This window comes from Rhipicephalus sanguineus, chromosome 2 (assembly GCF_013339695.2).
Source record: "Rhipicephalus sanguineus isolate Rsan-2018 chromosome 2, BIME_Rsan_1.4, whole genome shotgun sequence".
NCBI classification, from domain to species: Eukaryota; Metazoa; Arthropoda; class Arachnida; order Ixodida; family Ixodidae; genus Rhipicephalus; species Rhipicephalus sanguineus.
Window position 1 is genome coordinate 20224081 of NC_051177.1, and position 19036 is coordinate 20243116.

At 46.2% G+C, this 19036-nt stretch overlaps 1 protein-coding gene across 1 annotated transcript; it reads right to left on the reverse strand.

The window, feature by feature from the left end:
• Window positions 1-985: 985 nt before the first annotated feature.
• LOC119382497 (beta-1,4-glucuronyltransferase 1) lies at window positions 986-17166 on the reverse strand. The gene is made up of 3 exons (XM_037650208.2): window positions 16259-17166; window positions 7387-7612; window positions 986-1198 (listed from the first exon to the last, which is right to left on the reverse strand). The coding sequence occupies exons 1-3, from the start codon at window positions 17086-17088 to the stop codon at window positions 1007-1009; spliced, it is 1248 nt and encodes a 415-aa protein (XP_037506136.1). The 5' UTR covers window positions 17089-17166; the 3' UTR covers window positions 986-1006.
• Window positions 17167-19036: the final 1870 nt, after the last annotated feature.

The window sequence follows — 19036 nt, forward strand, 5'->3', positions numbered from 1 at the left end:
AGCTTCCGCAGGCATATACTATGTGTGCAGGCCAATATGTACACGTGAGCATGCATTCGTTTGCATGCATCGTTTGTCCCACTTTTCTGCATGATGACACAGATCCGGCGTGATGCCAAGGTTTTGGCGGCATACGACGAACACCACTGGCAACCATTCAAGGTTATTGAAGCATGGAACGCTCCAAACGAGGGCATTTACTATCTTCTCGCGACAGTCTTTTACCCAGAAATGTGGGCCAGTTGGCATAGACGCGTTGTGAATAAAGGCGCGGATAAGGGCACGAACAGACGACGCACTCATCAGTTTGTGCCTTAACATTCCTCTCTTCAGTTCATGACCTTATTCACAGAGTCTTTTACCGTTGTTAGACCTCGCAAATGATGCGAATTTCGCGTAAACAGTTGAAACAAATCTCCGGCAAATTTTCTTCGTTTATCCGTCGGGCGATTTGTCTCGCTCGCAAGAAATTACTATAGACATAGACATGCGATAGGGTGTGCAATTCAAAGATATATTTTAGAAGAGATAGACCGCTTTAACCGAATTAAGTAAGGTCTAGCGCTACCAGCGGAGCGAAAGAAAGATGCGGGGCTTCTTTTTTGACGACGCGAAGAAACGTGGGGACGCTACTTCCCAAACTCTCAATTTCGGGAGTTTGCGCTCTTTTAGCCGACACAGGCTACACTTGCATTTGCATCAGGCACTTCACTGTTAGAAAATAATAGCGGACGAAAGAAGATCGCAGCGTCTGCTCTAATGCAAAGCTAATAATTTCTGGGTTTTTACGTACGCGCCGAAACTACGATTCTTCGTAGTTTCTTCGTAGTAATTCGATCATTGCAGTTATCGAGCAAGGACGCCTCGTGACACAGCTCATTCGTAACTCGCCAAAAGCGAAAGACACAATGTTCCGGCCCCTCAGTCTCTGCAGTAATTTACAGCGAAAGGTCCGGGTTTTGAGCGTTTATTTCTCCGAATGTGTGCCGCGAGCAGCAGGCAGGCATCACGAGAACTCCCGGCCTTTGCCGTAGCGCTGTTGAAGCGCCTTGCGGAAGCCGAGGAAGATGCGGTAGTTGTGTAACTTCTCCGCGTTGCGGACGCTGTCATTGGTGGTGGTGTTGCGCATGCCCCGGTGGATGGCGAAGGCGTCACTCAACACCAGGAACCGGAAGCCGGCCAGGTGCGCCTCCAGTGTCTGCGACGGTCAGTGCCGAGCAGAAGAAGCGAACGTCAGTCAGCTGCCCCGGCTAGCCCACCAGAATACCACTTCTACGAATACTCACGGATTGAAACGATACATCACTTTTTATTTTTTAAGTGCGGAGCACTTTAGGGGCGCGGGCTGTCGTCTCTTGGCGTCACGCTCAAAGTACCGAAATAGGTCAGAAGAGGATGCTACACGTCAGTACCATAATAGGTCGAAAGAGGGCGCTACAGGTCAAGTCAATACCAAAATAGGTCAAGAAAGGGCGCCACTGAATCACAAATGAAGGTTTCCTTTCCAGCCATGGACGCCAAGCAAGCTGCACGTCTTTAGTATAACGACTGCTATGAGCGATTGCTCGGGATAACTGCGTCATGTCGCTGGAAATCAGGCCGCTAAAAGTAATATGTGGACACTGATGAAGGTGTTCCGAATCAAAATTACGCCGATACTACACGAACTGTAGACGCTGGAAACGAAAGTTCATTATTCCATCAACTTTTTCACCGCAGACTTCCGAGACAAGGAACGAAAGAAAAAAAAAATGCGACACACAAGCTTGACCTAGTTTGCCAATGGTTGCCGATTCTATTATCAATCTCGTCATTTCATCTTTGTGCATGTGCAAAACGTCACTTCTCGCGCAAGTCTGTAAAATGTTTCTGCGTTTAGATACTAAGAAAATATGTCGTATAATGAGGAAAATTTCTGCAGTACCACTTTCCGCCTTGACGACACAGTAAAACCCGTAATGTCGTATGACAGCACCCTCTGCCGTAAACCCAACGTACCATTTGTTACAAATCCAGTTGTATCGACTTAATCTTTATTTTTTATTTTTTCGATGCTAGAGAGATGAAAAATAAGGCAAGAGCATTACACACACACACACACACACACACACACACACACACACACACACACACACACACACACACACACACACACAGAGGTGTGTGCATACGTGCACGCGTAAGTACCTATACTCTATACTTAGAATTCTACCGAGTCGCTGCTATTCAGGAGACAATATCTTTACAACAAATTGCTATCGCATTCCAGCACACGCTCTGTTGGCTTTCTCAACGATACACACAAAGTGCAGTGAAAGCTTCCAAGCACTTAAAGCACCAGGAACATAGTGAAATATATTATAAAATCGAAAATGTTTTATTTTTTTTCAATTTTGTACTAGGAACCTACTGAAGTTGCCTGTTCCTCTAAAATGTTACCAAATAACCTTAGGAATCGTCCTTGAAGTACACTAAGAGATGTACCACAAGAAGACCATACATACGCAAACTAAACGAATTCACCTCGACCTTTTTTTTTATTTTGTTTACTTCTTTGTTTCCGAACCTATTTCGAGCTTGCAAACACACTAAACCCTGACTGAATCTATAAAACCAAATCACGCAGCGACAAAAATCGTGCCCTAAAACTAGGCCCATAGTGAAAGCGTACTTCAACACGATGCCAAAAGGTATTGGCGTCATAGCAGACGCGACAGTGTCTTAAAGTTCGGTCTGCGCGTTCGCGTGCGTGATCGTTATCGGTGAATATTTCAAATGAAACTCGATTTCGGTAGCGCCAGTTATAGACTGAGGTCCTATGTGCTTTCCTAGCTAAGCTAAATATTCAAGTTCTTGCTTACCAAATTATACTTTATAATGGTCTGTGGCGACACACACGTCACTTGCACGTGAAAGGGTTAACGTGGGGCGCGCAGCTGCAGCCCTGCATGTCCGAAGTTACAGTCGCCAGCGAAAACGCAGGGAAATAATAGATACACGTCGGGAGGGTTAAGCTAGTGAGCGAGATGTCTCGAAGAATGCATGCATGAAATATGCGGCCCCGAAAGCCGCATAGAAACAAAATGAAGCAGACTGCTCCCGACAAGGCGACGCCCAGAAACGTATGCTGGTCGTAAATATCGGGGCGCGCTCCGTCTGGCCGCTCATGAACTCACGCTGGAGGGGAGCTGTCAATTAGCCTCTCTTGACGAGTAGAACAGTTGACTAAAAATATATAAATTTTATTTAGCCCTTAGTGAAAGTAGTCAGCCCTATACAAAGGTGTTTTGATTCTCTTAGTCAATTTCGTGCTATCAGTCACGTCGCCGCGCCTTTTCTTTATTTCTTTTCTCTTTTTTTTTGGGGGGGGGGGGGGGCAGAGTAAAATGGAAGGACGATTTCCTGCGCGCATAAAGTCACGCCTATATGACAAACGTGCCATCATTAACTAGCAAAAAGCGCCATTGGAAATAATGTGGTTTCAAGGTTCGCCACTTCATAACAACCGGAATATCAACGTGCACTGAAAAGCGTGCGAGGGACAAGTGTTGGACAATTCATTCCCTTGGTCGTCCAAACTTTGAAGATCGATGCGTTCTTGGCGATGGATGTGTTAATAATTGTTGGGGTTTTACGCGTGCCGAAAACACAATATATGATTATGAGACACGTCGGAGGGCACCAGATATTTCGCACACATGGGCCTTTTTAACGTGCAAGCAAATTTACGTGCACGGGTGCTCGTTGCATTTCGCCCCCATCGAAATGCGGACGCTATGTCCAGGAATCGAACCCGTGCCCTCGAGCTTAGCAGCGCGACACCTTATGTGCTAAGGTATCGGGTGATTGATGTATATGTAGGACGGCTTCCGGCACTGAAATTAGTGGACGATCAGAATTTTAAAAACTACGATAACTATAGGCATGGCGGTGCTTATTTGTTGTTTTAATTGAAGTGTAGAAATAAAAAAGTAAAGAAAAAATAAAGTGGACGAAAAAGCAACTTTCCGCCGCAGGAAATCTAATCCGCATTTTTTGCAAGGTGTACTCTCACAAAGACTCACGTGGTTCGGTTCTCACGTGGAGGTCACGTTGTAAATAAAAATAAACATGCAAACTCAATTAGTGTGCTGAGCTGCAATGACCTCAATGCAAGTTAACCCTCTGAAGGCAGGTCGGCGCATGCAGTATTAGCACATAATATAAAGCGCTAATTCACAGCCTGATTGGCACGGTGTATTTTTTGCAGTGATTTTGCGCAGAATGACACACGCGAACAAGGCAAGGCAAAAACACAAGCACTTGTGTGTGTCTTATTCCCGTGTTATGTATTCTGCGCTAAACTCTGCAAGGAATACATGCAGTGTGATTGCAGTATATCTATAGTCGGATACAACTTTACAAGTCCGCTGCAGTTTCTCCTCAAAAGCGTGGATGCAGGGCTGGGCAAGGGTATACTTTTAAATTGTATCGCGATACGATACAAGATACTCAGGCAAGAAATATTGAGATACAGGTAAAAGATACAACCGCAATAATTGTATTCGATACGATACATTCCAATTGTATCTTAAAATACTTTGATACATTCGCAAATTTGTTATTATAGGCCCCCATAATGTAGCAGCGAACGCCTATGCACAAGAAGGTCTGAATTCAAATGTCTTAAATCTGACCAATTTTGTTTCATTTTAATGAAATATCTGTTAGTATCTCAAAAGTTTTGCCCTTCTTGCTCAATGTACATTAATTTACTGCCGAAACAATTTATTGGGCGTTTGTTTTAGCTGCTTAACAAGACAGCGCTTTGCTGACAGCGGTTCTTGCTTGTCATTTTTGTAATTCTGCTTGCCGACCAGCTAGCGGTTTACCATCTAATCGTAAGAACTTCAATAAAGAGCCTTCGCACGATGACTGCAAATACCGGTGTAAAGTTTTACCAGCTCCGCAAAAGACCGTTAACGCTGAATCGCCGGTGTACAGAAGCAACAACGCTAATTGCGACATTTTTTGTGATGCACTGTGTATGAGTATAGAGCACATATAGAACTGCAATGTCTTTTTATATTCTACTTATCTGCTGACGCAAAGTGTTCGTTATCAATGTACTCACAAACCCGCACTCTTCTAACAAACTTTCTTCAACGAGAGAACATGCGCAGCCAAGAAACACCTCAGACCTACTGTGTTGTCACGTGGTGGTGACGAAGTATGGAAGGGACGAAACTCTTTATTGGCTAACTTGTGCCCAAAAAACCAAGCAACTCAAAGTAAAAGCAAAGCACGCCGTACACTGATGACAGCAATGAAAGTCGCCGTTGGTCGGTAACCTCTTCACCGGATGAACGCGTCGTATTTTATACATCAGAGATCGAGCCTTCCAGCGCTATCGCTGGTGCTCGCGTAAGCTACCGCATAAACTATAGTACTCGTGTCCTGCGCGTAATCTTAATCATAACTGTTGGGATTTTGCATCCCAAACCCATGATATGTTAATGAGGGATGCTGTAGTGGGGGGCTCCGGAAAATTTGACCATCTTGTGTTCTTTAAGCGCATCTAAAACTAAGTGCATGGGCCTCTATAACATCTCGCTTTCATCGGAATGCGGCAGCCGCGGCCCGGATTTTCGAGTAATCTTAACAGAACAATGTGAAACAATCGCGAAGATTCTGAAACATTGCGGCGCGGTGTGCGCCGAGCGGTGCTAAAAGTTTTCTTTTTTTTTCTGCGGTTCAAACGCGATCACGCCAAAATAAAGAAATAAGACCGCGTTGCAAAAATTATCGCATGCAGGACACCGGCGCTATTCACGCTATTGCCATCAACAGTTCCGATTACCTGGTGATTAATAGAAAATTAGGGAGGCCTAAGAAAGGAAAACAAATATAACTGCAATAGAAAGCTCTTTCCGTATCACATTCGTAGTGAATAAGTATGGGAACACGATACAGACAGCACCCCTAATAGCTTTGACAATTAAGCAGGTATATAGTATCGTCGACTTACCTGTTAAGGCAAAACAATAAAAAATTCAGTGCCTATGGAAAATTGCCTGAAACGTCCCGCTGGGACGCTAATGAGAAAAACGGACCATTTGGTATAGAAATGTTTCTCGAACGCCCTTCCTAACATCTTTAAGATGGCTCCCAATCATTTCCATTAATATAATGCAAACTCAATTTCGCTATTTTACTAAGCAGTAATTGATTATGAGTGCAAAGCAGCGCAGCAGACAGAAGGGGACAGAAGAGGACACAGAGCGCTGAACTTCCAACAGTTTATTTCTTTTCAATGCCTTCGCTTTTATACAGTTACACACTGTTACATCAGCCATGCGCGGAACACAATGATGTTACAATTCATCACGTGGACAAACCTGAATAGATATTTTCCCTATCAGTGGGAGCGACAGAGGGGGTACTTACACAATCCTCCTTTAAAGAAAAAATCTTACCAGCTTCGATGATTTCGCGTGTGATGCGATCTCTGCTTTTGGCGACAATGCTACAATCTGAATATCTTGGCCGACACCCACACGTCGGCTGCGCTGTTTTGCACTCATAATCATGTTGTACCAACACGCCCAATCCTACAGTCTTCTTACTAAGCAGTAAGCAGAGTGTTTGGTACTGTATACTCATTGCATGCCCACGTAATTGCATATTTCTTTTCAAGGGCACCTTGGCAGAACAGTAAACTCAAGTGAAATGTAAATATGTAAACAGTAGCAGAAATAAAGCAGACAGTTGAAAGTAGGGACATAGGGCAGCGAGCTTGTTTTGGCAGCCAGTTACAAAAGACATAGTGCAGTGACCCGACCGAAAAAAAAAAACAGTAACTTCATCTGTGTTACTTTATCTGTATAACTTCATCGGTGTTAAGATGAAGATTTACCAACTTGCCCAAATAGCCACCTTACTCGAATTTATAACTTTTTTTTTCGGTCGGGTCACTGCAATATGTCTTTTGTAGCTGGCTGCCAGTATTCTGACTGCGCATTTGAAGACTGAAGTGGAAAGTGCCACATGTGTTGCACTTGTAATAGACGAGCACAAAAGTTGCAATAAGATATGTCTGTAGTACGGCCGGTGGTCTAAAAAAATTCGCCTAGAAGCGTTTATTTAGATTCCTTTTATCTATATATAACCTGCTATTGGCGATGTAAAATTAGTAAAATATATGTAGCTTGATGTGAGCTTTAAATTGTAACGACACGTTCCAATTTTAGAAATGTAACTAGAACGAGTTCCTTTCGCATTAAATGAACTTGTAACGGGAACTCGTTCCAAGATTGGGAAGGAACGAGCTGTCGTTCCTCTTAGAGGAACGTGCACAGCACTGACTATAAGTCACAAGAACTATGCGATGAGCCGTCTGAGCAGTACCTGGACGTTCCGTGTGAATCCATAACCGATGAATATCTCGCGAAACTTGGGCACGCCATGAGGACCGACGTAGAAGCACTCGTAGCCGAATTCGAAGACCGCTTCGTAGGCTACGTAGAGATCGCTCCTGCTCGGGACGTTCCTCCACTTGTTGAAATTTGTTGCCCGCTGGTTTTTACTGAACGCCACAGCGTGATACACGCGGAAGTCTTTCTTGTTTCCTGTTCTGGGGTGTTGGTGGCGAGAATGAGAGATTAGAAAGACAAAACCAATCAATAAATGAACACAAACACAAAATATCGTCATATTTGCGACAAAAATAAGACCTGAATATACAAAGCAATGCCTTCAAAGTGGGCAGAAAGGTTAAACTGTGAAAGACAAACACTATGCAAGAAAAATCGGCAACCGCATGTGAAGCGCATAAAAATAAAAGCAGCCTCGGCACACTAAGGCGCGTGAATCAATCGATGTGGTCTTAGCTGAAGGATGGAACAAAAAAATCACAGCATATCCACGGGGTGAATGATGATGAGTGGGGCGAAGCTACGGAGGGAATCATCTGTAAACCGTGAAACTCTTCCGTGAAATGCGCCCAGTACATAATATAAAGAGTGTGAAACATCGTGTATATATTAAACATCAAACTTTTATTGTACTGTTGGTTTACGTGGTCCCTTCATTATCACTTGTGATCGGTCAAATGCAAGGAAGAAGTCCGCTCCCGAGCGAAAGAGCGACCGCATTCCCCGCTCGCCCTGTGCGAATTAAAGGGGTCATGAACCACTTTTCCAAGTAATGATCTAATGGCCTCAGTATCGGAGCCTCAGTATCGGCCTCAGTATCGTCAATGGCCTCAGTATCGTCATGAAACGCGATCGCTCTCCCGCTGTGATTCGCTTGCGCGAGTGCGGCGCCGGCAAGTGGCGGCATTCCGCGGCAAGAAGTGCATCTGATCCGAACGCCGCTCTCGATTTACGTCGGCTATCGGCCAATAAGCATGCTATGTCTTTGCGACGTACAGCGGACAGACGCCCCGCCCACCGACGAGAGTGAGAACCGGCCTCTGTTTGAAAAGAGGGTGCCTGGGGAAACGGCAACTTCGCGCTCCGCTTGTGGCCATTACGCGGCGCGCACGACTGTAATATTTGGCAGAGCAGTTCATAGCCGTGTCAGCTTTCCGCAGGATGTGTTTTTTCAATCAGCCCAAGGGGTGCTTCATGACCCCTTTAAAGGCAAGGCTAGAGGGAAGACAGGACGCGCGTTCCACGACGCGAGGTCGGTAGCATGCCCAACGAAAGCCAACGGAACGCGATCGTGCAAGTGCTCCGGCTTCGCATCGTCTCATGGTTCCATTTAGCGTCCCAAAACCAAACATATTGCTCAAGGTGTGCCTTGCGTTTTTCGTAGAAATAATTTCTTTATCATGTACATTAAGACGAAAAGTTGAAAGCTCACTAGAGTGTATCGCCCGCAAAGTATGTCTTTTAGTGTGATTTAACTCTCGTACGGCAGGGTCCTCGCGCCGTTGCCGGTCCACCTCGCCCGTTGACGATCGGGCGAGGTGGCTACATACAACTACTTCTACTACACTTTAAGAAAAACATCTGGCGTTCTTTCGTTCTGCTTTTACAAAACATCTGGCGTCTTTCGTTGTTTATTTCATCAATCAACGGCGTTTTGAACAAAATTTTTATTGTTTAATCACGCACAGGAGAAATCTCACCAGGCACTACCTTGGAGGTAAACAATGGCTGCTAATGGCAATGAGAGACAGAAGAAGTCGGCTTTTAGCTAACACTTACACTTCTACTTCTACTAACGTTTCCTACTGGAACATGCCAATGGCTGCTAATGGGGAATGAGAGACAGAAGAATTCGGCTTTTAGTTAACGCGCACGCTGCGAATTTTTTATTGTTCAACAACGCACAGGAGAAATCTCCCACCGGCACCACCTTGGAGGTCAAAGCGTAAGACTTGTTACTCACTACTACGAACACGACGACTACGGGGGACGAACGGGTGCCGCCTTAAGGAGCTTCGCCCCTAAAAGAGAAACACAACCCGTGACATCTTGGACAACGAAGTGGCTTGCACTATATATATATATATATATATATATATATATATATATATATATATATATATATATATATATATCGCACGCTACGTGGATGTCTCAGTCGCTTTGTTATACAAATCTACGAAATTGCAATAAACGCATACTCATTCATATTCATTATATTCGGTGAACGACTGACCTATGTTGCCGAATTTTTGTTTATTTTAGAATTTAAAGCATAAATACATTTACTGAACAGTTTCAACGTACAGAAGCAGATTCTTGCAGGAACTATTTCAAATTGTTCACCTGTACGAGGGACGTGATTGCTATCTTGAGCGTACGCATGGAGCTGTAGCTCCAAATGTCACTCATTAAGAATGCCTCTATTTTGGACAGCCGATGTCTTGGCGACACAGTCCAGAAAGTTAATCGCTTTTCGGATCGGTTTTAATTAGGGTAAGGCGGGGTAAAATGAGACGCGGGGTAAAACGCGACATTTTGACTTTGCCGCCCTCTATAGCTAATACAAAAAGTACATTCTCTTTGTTTCTCTATTTCAGCGATAGGTGCCAGGTAGTTTTCGACATTTTATGTGGAAAACTTGATTGCTCACAGCGTTCGCGCGGGAAAAATTGCGCGGCTGATGTCAGTGTGTTCGTGACCCGCCAAAAAGGGGCGAAATTCTGCTCGGCCATATTTTCGGATCCGTGCATGAAGTTACTCCGGCATCAGTAGAACAATGTAATTATTTATGTTGTTGCTTTATACTACTAACTACATGCCGCCAAAAGTTTAGTTCATTTAGTGCCATGGGCCAAAGAGGAATTTTTTTTTAATTCGGGCATGTGAGAGGGGCAAAACGCGACAAAAAGGCATTGAATTGCCTTAGAGGGTGTCTTATTAAGTGAACCATTTATTTACGCTCATTATATATGATATTCTTTAGTTAAGGATGGTGCGGACGTACAAGAGAATATCATCTAGAGTTTCCTGGGACAAAAATGACCATGAAAAAAGCACTGAATGCTTTTCAGGAGTTTCGGAGCAGCACAGCGCCGGTTTCTGTGGGGATTCAATGCGTGGAGTGCAAAGCCTGGGCGCATGAAGACTGCGTGGCGGCCCACGGAGTGAATTTGAAGTGTGCTTCTACTGCAAGAACTGAAAGGATAAAACTTTTTCACGCTGTCTCATGTTGCCTCACGCAGTGTCTCGTTTTGCCCCGCAGGTTGGGGCAAAATGAGACATGTGGTGCATTTTTTGTTTCTTTTTAAAATAATATTTTGAACCGTCACAGCATAGCCATATTTAAGTAGCACATACCTTGTACCCAAAAGAAAGTTCCTGTGTTGACATTTTATGGTAACGAGCGACATAAAAAAAGATATTCACTATTTTCAAATTTTTGTCGCGTTTTGCCCCGCCTTACCCTACCATCTGGCATGTTGCGAACGGAAAATGTTTAATTCACTGCAGCAGTTCTACGCAGCATCTTAATATATAAAGTGTAACTGTTTCTGACGCCCTGTCTGACGACATCAGGTCATGGCTCCTTATTTCGTTACTGTCTTCATCACTGTTTCATATATAGCGCACAAGATAACTTAACACCAGAGCGTTTTATGCCGGGGTCCACCAAGACTTCAGTGACGTGTTTCCGTCACGGAAATGCCGTCAAAAAATGCGCACGATCAGATGGCAAAGCAAAACTTGGAAGAAAGAAAAGCTCCATCAACGGGAGTAGAACCCACGACATCTCGGTCCGCGACAACAGATGCCGGGCACGTTATCCACTGTGCCACGGTCACGCACTCTGGAGGCTTTGCAAACGCGCCTTTTATATGTCACACTTTCCTCTCACAGTGCTTTTGGTCAGCGGGGTGGTGTCGCCGTCGGGGAGCGGTAAAGTGAATTAATGCTTCATAACCGTGGCCTTCGCAATTACCTCCTGCAATGCGTCGTTGCTACACGTCCATCCCATTCGGCGCGTTTCCCATAGAAGAAGTGCAGTTTTGCCAACGCCTTAACACACAACACACCGCGAGGTGGCGTCCTTAGCCCAAGCCTCGTAGTGTGCCTCGGCCTCGCTCATAACCATCCATATTAAATATAGCTCTGCCTCTGAGACGCGCGCCAGCCTCGCCTGGCTGTAACACCACGTTTCCCGCTTACGCTCGCCCCGAGAAAAATCGCGGCCGGGCTAGATGACAGACATGACGCGCGTTCCGTTTCCCTCTAGTCCCACCGTGGTGTTCAATAACTAACATGCGGCGTGATGGCGACTTTAGCCAAAGTTCCGCGTCTAATCAGCGACGCTCTCCTGGCTGGCACACCGCTTTCTCTGATTACGCTCTCACCGTTAACTACTACAGCTACCAAAAGGTTTGTCTAATCGTTGATCATGGACGTTAGTCATCGGGATGGAGATGTGCCACCAAGCGTCAACGTGGGTGCATCGACGTTAAACAGTGCTGTAGCTGCCAAACACCAAAAGACATTGTGCAAGCTATCTTATATCAATGTACAGTAAACATTCAACTACTACTTCTGTAAAGACACGTTTTACTTTCGTGTTATACCGATTCCTATGACGTAGGAATCAACCATGTAGTTTTTTTTTTAGATGCGAAGCAGCTTTTGCTCTGGGCTGTGTCCGTCGTCGGTGGTGGCGTCCGCGCTCCACTGTGCATGCGCCTACTCTCTTTCCCATTCTCCTTTACGCAGGTGTTCGGTCGCCTTCTCTCCTCTCCTCCCCCGCGCTGCAGCCGCGGCGCTGCCTCTCCTCCCACGTGATGCAGCCGCGGCGCAGCCAAATACAGCCTGTAGCCCACTCTCTTCCCTCCCTCCCCATTTCATTTGTATGTAGAGTGTACTAGATAGGGGTAGTGGGACGAGGGAGAGCTGGCGGCAATGGCGCGCAGTGAAGCTCAAAGTACGGAAATTTTAACCTGCCGCGTGGTGGCGTTGCTGTGCCTTTCACCTGGCACTGGCGGCACGCCTGCCGGGCGCGGTCAGTTGTAATGTTTGGCGCGCCTCGATATGTTCTGCTGAACTTCGCGTTAGCGTCTTGAATTGGGCTGGCTGGTACATACTGAACATTGAACGAAGAAACAGCGCTAAAACAGGACGAAGACGAGAGGACACAAACACGGCGCTGACTAACAACAATATTCTATTGCGTTTGCACACAATCAGTATACGCATCGGGGACCGTGAGCAGTCATCTGGTAGATCACTGTAGGAAATGTGATTGCGAACCAGTTTTTAAAGATTTCGAAGTTCCAGGCACTTATGCAGAGCAACGTCAACGTGAAATCTTTGAGGCTTTTTGCATTCAGATAAGTAGAGACTTGTGTCAGCGCAGCTTCGCTGTCACTTCGCAAAAATGAAATGTTGTATCTTTTAAAACGGTGATTTGGCAATGTTACAGCGTTATCTTGTTCCCCGATGTGTATACTGATTGTGTTTTCCCCGGTACATATTGACGTGCAAACGCAATAAAATATGGTTGTTAGTCAGCGCCGTGTTTGTGCCCTCTCGTCTTCGTGCTGTTCTAGCGCTGTTTCTTCGTTCAATATTCTTCGCATTATCGCGAAGGCCTGCTCCCCCACTGCTGCAGACCTAGTTAACTTTCTCGATTACCTGGGCAAATGGGAAGCCTGCAGCCCTGGAAAGACGGGATTTCTAAGTGACTCCACGGCGACAGGACTGAGAGTCACCATTGCCAGCACTCTCTCATTACTTCAATACCTTACAGAATCACTTGGATTCAAGTACAAATTGACTTCGCGTCTCAGTACCGACCCCATAGAGCACCACTTCGGTATTGTTCGACAGTCCAGTGGCTGTAACGCTCACCCGTCGCCAGAGCAGTTTCTGATCACTGTGAACTGCCTTTCATTCTACAAAAATATATTGCCAGAAGTGCTGGTGGTGCCAATGCAACTCCCGACATCATCAGTTCACTGCTTAATGCGCACGACAGGACACACCAAAGAAAATCGATGACTTGCTCCTGCAAGGCAAGTTGGATGAAGCACAGAAATGTTTGGTTTTAACCCCAGCTCCTTGCAGTCACCACTTGTCTTTAGTTATGGAAAAGAGTAACTCACGACTGGTCTACTACATGGCAGGTTATGTAGCCAGGAAATGTGTTTTGAAGTATGGCTGTTCATCATGCAGAGACCTTCTTATAAATCCAAGTGAGGCAGCAGAGAATCGGCTCCCGTCAGGGTTTACAGAGCAGTGTGACTGGGGCGCGGTCTTCTATATCCATCAAAGGAGCTTTACATTTTCATCTCTACACTTGAGGACCTATTCACAGAATGTTTTAGTGTCAACAAGCTTTACACAAACAGCATATCCGATGTTGTGGCCCTTGTGAGCAAGAACTTTCTTCCTTCCAACACCGTGGGCCGCACAATTCACGGTTAATAATAATAATATGTGGGGTTTAACATCCCAAAATCACGATATGATTATGAGAGACGCCGTAGTGGAGGGCTTCGGAAATTTGGGCCACCTGGGGTTCTTTAACGTGCACCTAAATCTAGTACACGGGCCTCAAACATTTTCGCCACAATTCACAGTGAGGAAATTCGTCTCAAAGTTGTTTATTTTTATATTCTTACGCGCCTGCACTTTTTGGTTAAAGGCCTGAACAGTGCTATCAGCACTAAGCGTCAGAGGGCCAAGCACCTTAAACTGAGCAGGACTACTTAGATGAAAATTGTGCGCAAATTCATGACCCTTCAACTCGCTCACGTGCATTTGTTGTTGATGTATCCAGTTGTAAATAAAATGTTCCTGCTTGTTTTAAAATGCAATAAGCAGTTTCGGCAGAGTGAATTGTTAAAAAGTATGCGGATTCACTTCAAAGACTGGATAAGAGCGCAGGTGCATCAATAGGTTGGTAGGCGGCCGGCCCAGCGCGCTTGCGGCGCCCAGGTGAAAGTCGCAGTGGCGCCATCTTCCGTCGTCGATACAAGTGGCCTCACCGGAGAGCTCGCCCTCACCCCACTACCCCTATCTAGTACACTCTATTTGTATGTAAGCGCGTGCGCTTGGTCGGCTTCCATCATTCTCGCTTCGCTCCCGTTCAGATGAGTTGTAACGTCAGCGTCAGCGCCACTCGTTCACTCGGCGCTAACAGAAAGCAATGCACCAACACAACGTAATGATAACACAAACACTAAATACAAACCTCGAACACTAACGGAAACGCCGAGTGAACGTAACGAAAACTTGGTGTGCGCCCCCAATGCTGCTTCGCATCCCCTCATGGTTCCCTTGGTGGGAGACGCTGTAATTTTTTTTCATATGACCGGACGTCTAATTACGAACGGCGTTATACCTGTGCAAAATACAAAAGCTCTTTTTATTGAACGGCCTCGACGCAACCTTTGAACTTCAAGCGACGCATGAGACTAAGCTAGTTGGTATATGATAGATACAGGGCTAGCAAATTATAAAAAGTTTAGTTACACTCGTTTACAGTCATCTTTACCTTTTTTAGCAACCTTGTGATGCGTAGATTATGTGTGCACACGCGTGCTTGCGTATGCTTATATATATATATATATATATATATATATATATATATATACGTGTGCTGTTTCTAATAAATTTCAGTTGGAAATCAGCGCTTGGTCTCGTTCCCCTCATTATTGTCCGTCGTCCACTCCCGTGCTGTTATCTTGAAAATTTGTATTTGACTTTGTTTAGGATTTAGGAGCTATGGGATATTCTGAAGATGTATTTTTTTCCTGGAATGATTGTATTTGATTCTATTAAAAAAAAAGACGCTGAGAACCTCTACTAAAGGCAGTATTTTCTTTGGGCCTTATTTTTTTAGGCGTTAATAACTACACGTATAGTTACGTGCACCGAGTCAGAGGTCTAATTTATGGCCTACCTATATGACAGATTTATTCGCTGTGAGATTGAGCTATTAGATGCGAAGTATCTTAAGGCGGAGCTCAATCCGGTGGTGGTGGTGGTGGTGGTGGTGGTGGTGGTGTGCGGCGTGACCACCCTTACTGCGCATGCGCATACCCTCTCCACACACCTCCTCTCCACTCACCCTCTCCCCTTCCCCTCTCCACTTTCCCTCTCTCCTTCCCCTCTCCACTTTCCCTCCCCACTTTCCCTCGCCCCTTGCCCTCCCCACTTTCCCTCTCCACTATCCCTCTCCCCTCCCCCTTTCCACTCTTCCTCTGAAACGCGGGCTAGACATGCCGAAATTCTCTCCTGCGCAACGCCGCGATGAGCTCGAGCGCATGCGCGTCCCCTCCCCTTCTCTCTCCTCTTCTACGCTGCCCCCTCTCGCCCGCCTGTCGACCGCGTTCCCCGCTCGCCCTGTGAGAATTAACGGCCAGGCTAGATGGAAGATACGACGCGCGTAGCGTCCCTCTTCGCGTTCCACGACGCGAGGTCGGTAGCATGCCCAACGAACGCCAACGGAACGCGATCGTGCAAGTGCTCCGGCTTCGCATCGCCTCATGGTCCCCTTTAGCGGGAGATGGTGTAATTTTGTTAAAACGCACGCTTGATAACGATAGAAAACGTACAGCGACCGAACCCTGCTTGAACGTCGAGATCATTACCTGACACAGGTCACACAGCTGGCGTTTGGAAGGAAAACCATTGAATCCTCGTTTATATCAGCTTCCAACCTTGAACATACAATAATATTATGAATTTCTTTTCGCCTTTGCATGTATGCTTAAAGCATATAAGCCCGTTCTCCAAGTCAACAAAACTCCCAACGTTAACTTCTGCCAGCGTCCTTTTGTCTTTTTTTCGCTCACCTGCTGAGCAAAGCGCTCTTGGTCCTCGGATGGGTGACAAACTCGGTGCCTTCAAAAGCAGGCACGACGTAAAGGCACTTCGTGCAGGGCGGCTTCCGCAGCAGGAACGCGGAGAGTCGCTCGTAGAGTCCGTACTGCGGCATCACATCCACGTCCGTCGCGTAGAAGAACGGGCTCGAAACGCAGCCATCGCGGGCGACGTTTCTTAGGTGGTTCTGCGGGAAAAGCAAACGGGGCCAGCCGCGTTTCCGTAGTATTGCCAGAAAGGCACGCAACAGTGCGCGGTGGCTGTCGCAGAACAACGGTTCGTCGGCGTCTTCCCACGCGAGCGTGTCTTTCGCAGCACTGTCGTTCCTCTCGGCGGGAGACACAAAGTGAAAGCTGAAGTTCTCCCTGATGGCAGGGAAGCACACCCTGAGCACGTGCACGTACGTCACCATCAGCTGCAGGTCCAAGTCCTCCCTGAAGAACACGGCCACCGACGCCGGGCCCGTCCAGTGCTCGGAGAGCTCGCGCAGCCAGTGCAGATGGTCCAGCGAAGCGATGGTGGACAAGCACACGACCGCTCGGTCGGACGGCCGCTTGTCGCCCTCGATGGCGTTCTCGTAGACGCGGTAGAGGGACTGCGAATCCAACCTGAATGGCGGCAGCGTGAACACGTCCGTGTAAGTGGACAGGATGTTTCGGAGAGCGGGCACCCTGGTAGAACTCGTCTCGGGCACGCCATCGCGCAGGATACAGGTCTTGAAGGGTGCGCAGGTTAACAGAAGTGTGACTGCGCTCGCGGCGAGAACCGTCAGAACGAGGCTGCTGCGCAACTTCCAGTGCATCCCTTCCGGAGATACTCGGGTTAGATGCCGCCGTTCGAAGTCGCTTGCCGTATTTCACGAGGGTGCCATGTGGTGTCCCTGATCCACGACAGCGGAGCGAAGCAAAAAAAGGAAGAATGCATGGTTTACAGTATCGTCTTTTCAGTTTATGTGAAAAAATACTCGCTAATTAGCATGGCACCTAACCGAATTTTACAAAACAATACACTGACAGAGGAACATTCTTGCCGGGTAGCTCGGAACACGTAATCTACAAAGACAAACAAAAGAAAGACAGGAAATAAATATCATCCTCTCTTTCTCACTCACCACACACACACACACACACACACACACACACACACACACACACACACACACACACACACACACACACACACACACACACACACACACACACACACCGTTGGGGCAAATAACTCACGCTTGGCCACAGCAGTATGATAAAGAAAGAAAATACGGTGTACGTTCGGTTGTACAGTACATTTGGCTTATGTGTCGGCTGGTAGACCAGCCTTTGTCAAGATATGCTGGTTGCTAGTTCAACTAAAGCTGATCCACCCTCATAAATGTTAAAAATTATACTGCGCAGCGAAAACGTACGTCGTATTTTCCTTGTTAATACGAACTTTAATGATATGCTGGTGGTGTTAACCCCTGGCTGATTACCTGGAATGCTGCTCCAGATGATAAGTGTTCCAATTACGGTTAGGCGCTGGGCAAAATTAAATGCCGTGACGTGCCAGTAAGGACCGTCACGAGGCGCCACCTGAAGGGTACGCAATACCCGGCAGCTTCAGAATGATAGAAGAAAGGAAATCAAGTGCTCAGAGGTACTCCTTGTTGACCCAAAGATTAGAATATCCATTCCGCCTAAGTTGAATGACAACATAATACTTGTAACATTATTGCACCACTTGCGGCCTTGCAAAGCCTATTTGTGTCAGGTGCTGCACAGGATTCAATGTGCTGTTAGGTCGTCAGCGCAACAAAATGTCATTGCGAAGATGTAAGACGAGTCCTTCTTGAGTGCCCGTGGCACGATTCTGCAAGGAGGAAACCAAACCGCTAGACCTTTGACCCCTCATTTTGTCGTTGCATTATTGTTGACCGCGGGCCAGGATTTCTTTTTTTTCTTTTTTTGAGAGTACGGCGCTTGCTACTTAGAATATTTGCGAATACGCATATATTACACACGAACTACACGTTGCTGGCTAAGCTCCCAGTTGCTTCCCCGAATATTATCCAGTTTATATGCGTATGTATCTCACTTCTCATGTGTGTGTTTCATTTTGTTGTGTGTCCATGTGTTTTTTTACGTAGATATGCGCAGAAATCACGTGCCTGTTTTGAAACTTGTGCATTCGCACTTGTTTAACCCTTTGAAACGCTATGTACACAATTGTGTACACAACTTGTCTTTGCCATTTGTAACGACAAGGGGCTAAGAGAGAGCAAGATGCATTGAGCTTTGGGTTAAATGAACATCTCGCATAATAACTTTGTCTTCGTTTAACTTCATTTTGCAGTGTAGTGATGTATACGATCAGTTTGCTGAAGGCACTACCACTGTTCGACGAGTCATTCGATGTGCCCCTTCCCGCTAGCCACGTCAAAAGTATAATTTTTCTTCACTCCAAATGGGCATACCCGAAAACGAATTTGACTATTTCTGGCGTAAGATTTCATTCTATTGTCATGGGGTCGTGACGTCGACGAAGGCAGCAGTCGGCGGGTCCAAGATGAAACACTCTTTGGCCGAACTTGTGGCCGGGAAACAGAAAGTCAAACTACAGAAATACCCACTGTACACTGATAGCGGCAAACAAGGCGTCGGTCGTCGATAAAACTGAACCGCTGCAAGGCGCGCCGGCATTTTATACATGCGGCATCGAACATTACAGCCTTATTGCTATAGTGGCCGCGTTAGTTCCAGAATAATCTCAGC

What these genes read in the sequence shown, in the direction of transcription:
- LOC119382497 (XM_037650208.2), bottom strand. Translation starts at nt 17,088, where the DNA reads ATGCACTGGAAGTTGCGCAGCAGCCTCGTTCTGACGGTTCTCGCCGCG. An exon ending in AAGAGCGCTTTGCTCAGCAG is followed by an intron (nt 7,613 to 16,258) that starts GTGAGCGAAAAA and finishes CCAACACCCCAG; the next exon opens with AACAGGAAACAAGAAAGACT. An exon ending in GATTCACACGGAACGTCCAG is followed by an intron (nt 1,199 to 7,386) that starts GTACTGCTCAGA and finishes TGACCGTCGCAG; the next exon opens with ACACTGGAGGCGCACCTGGC.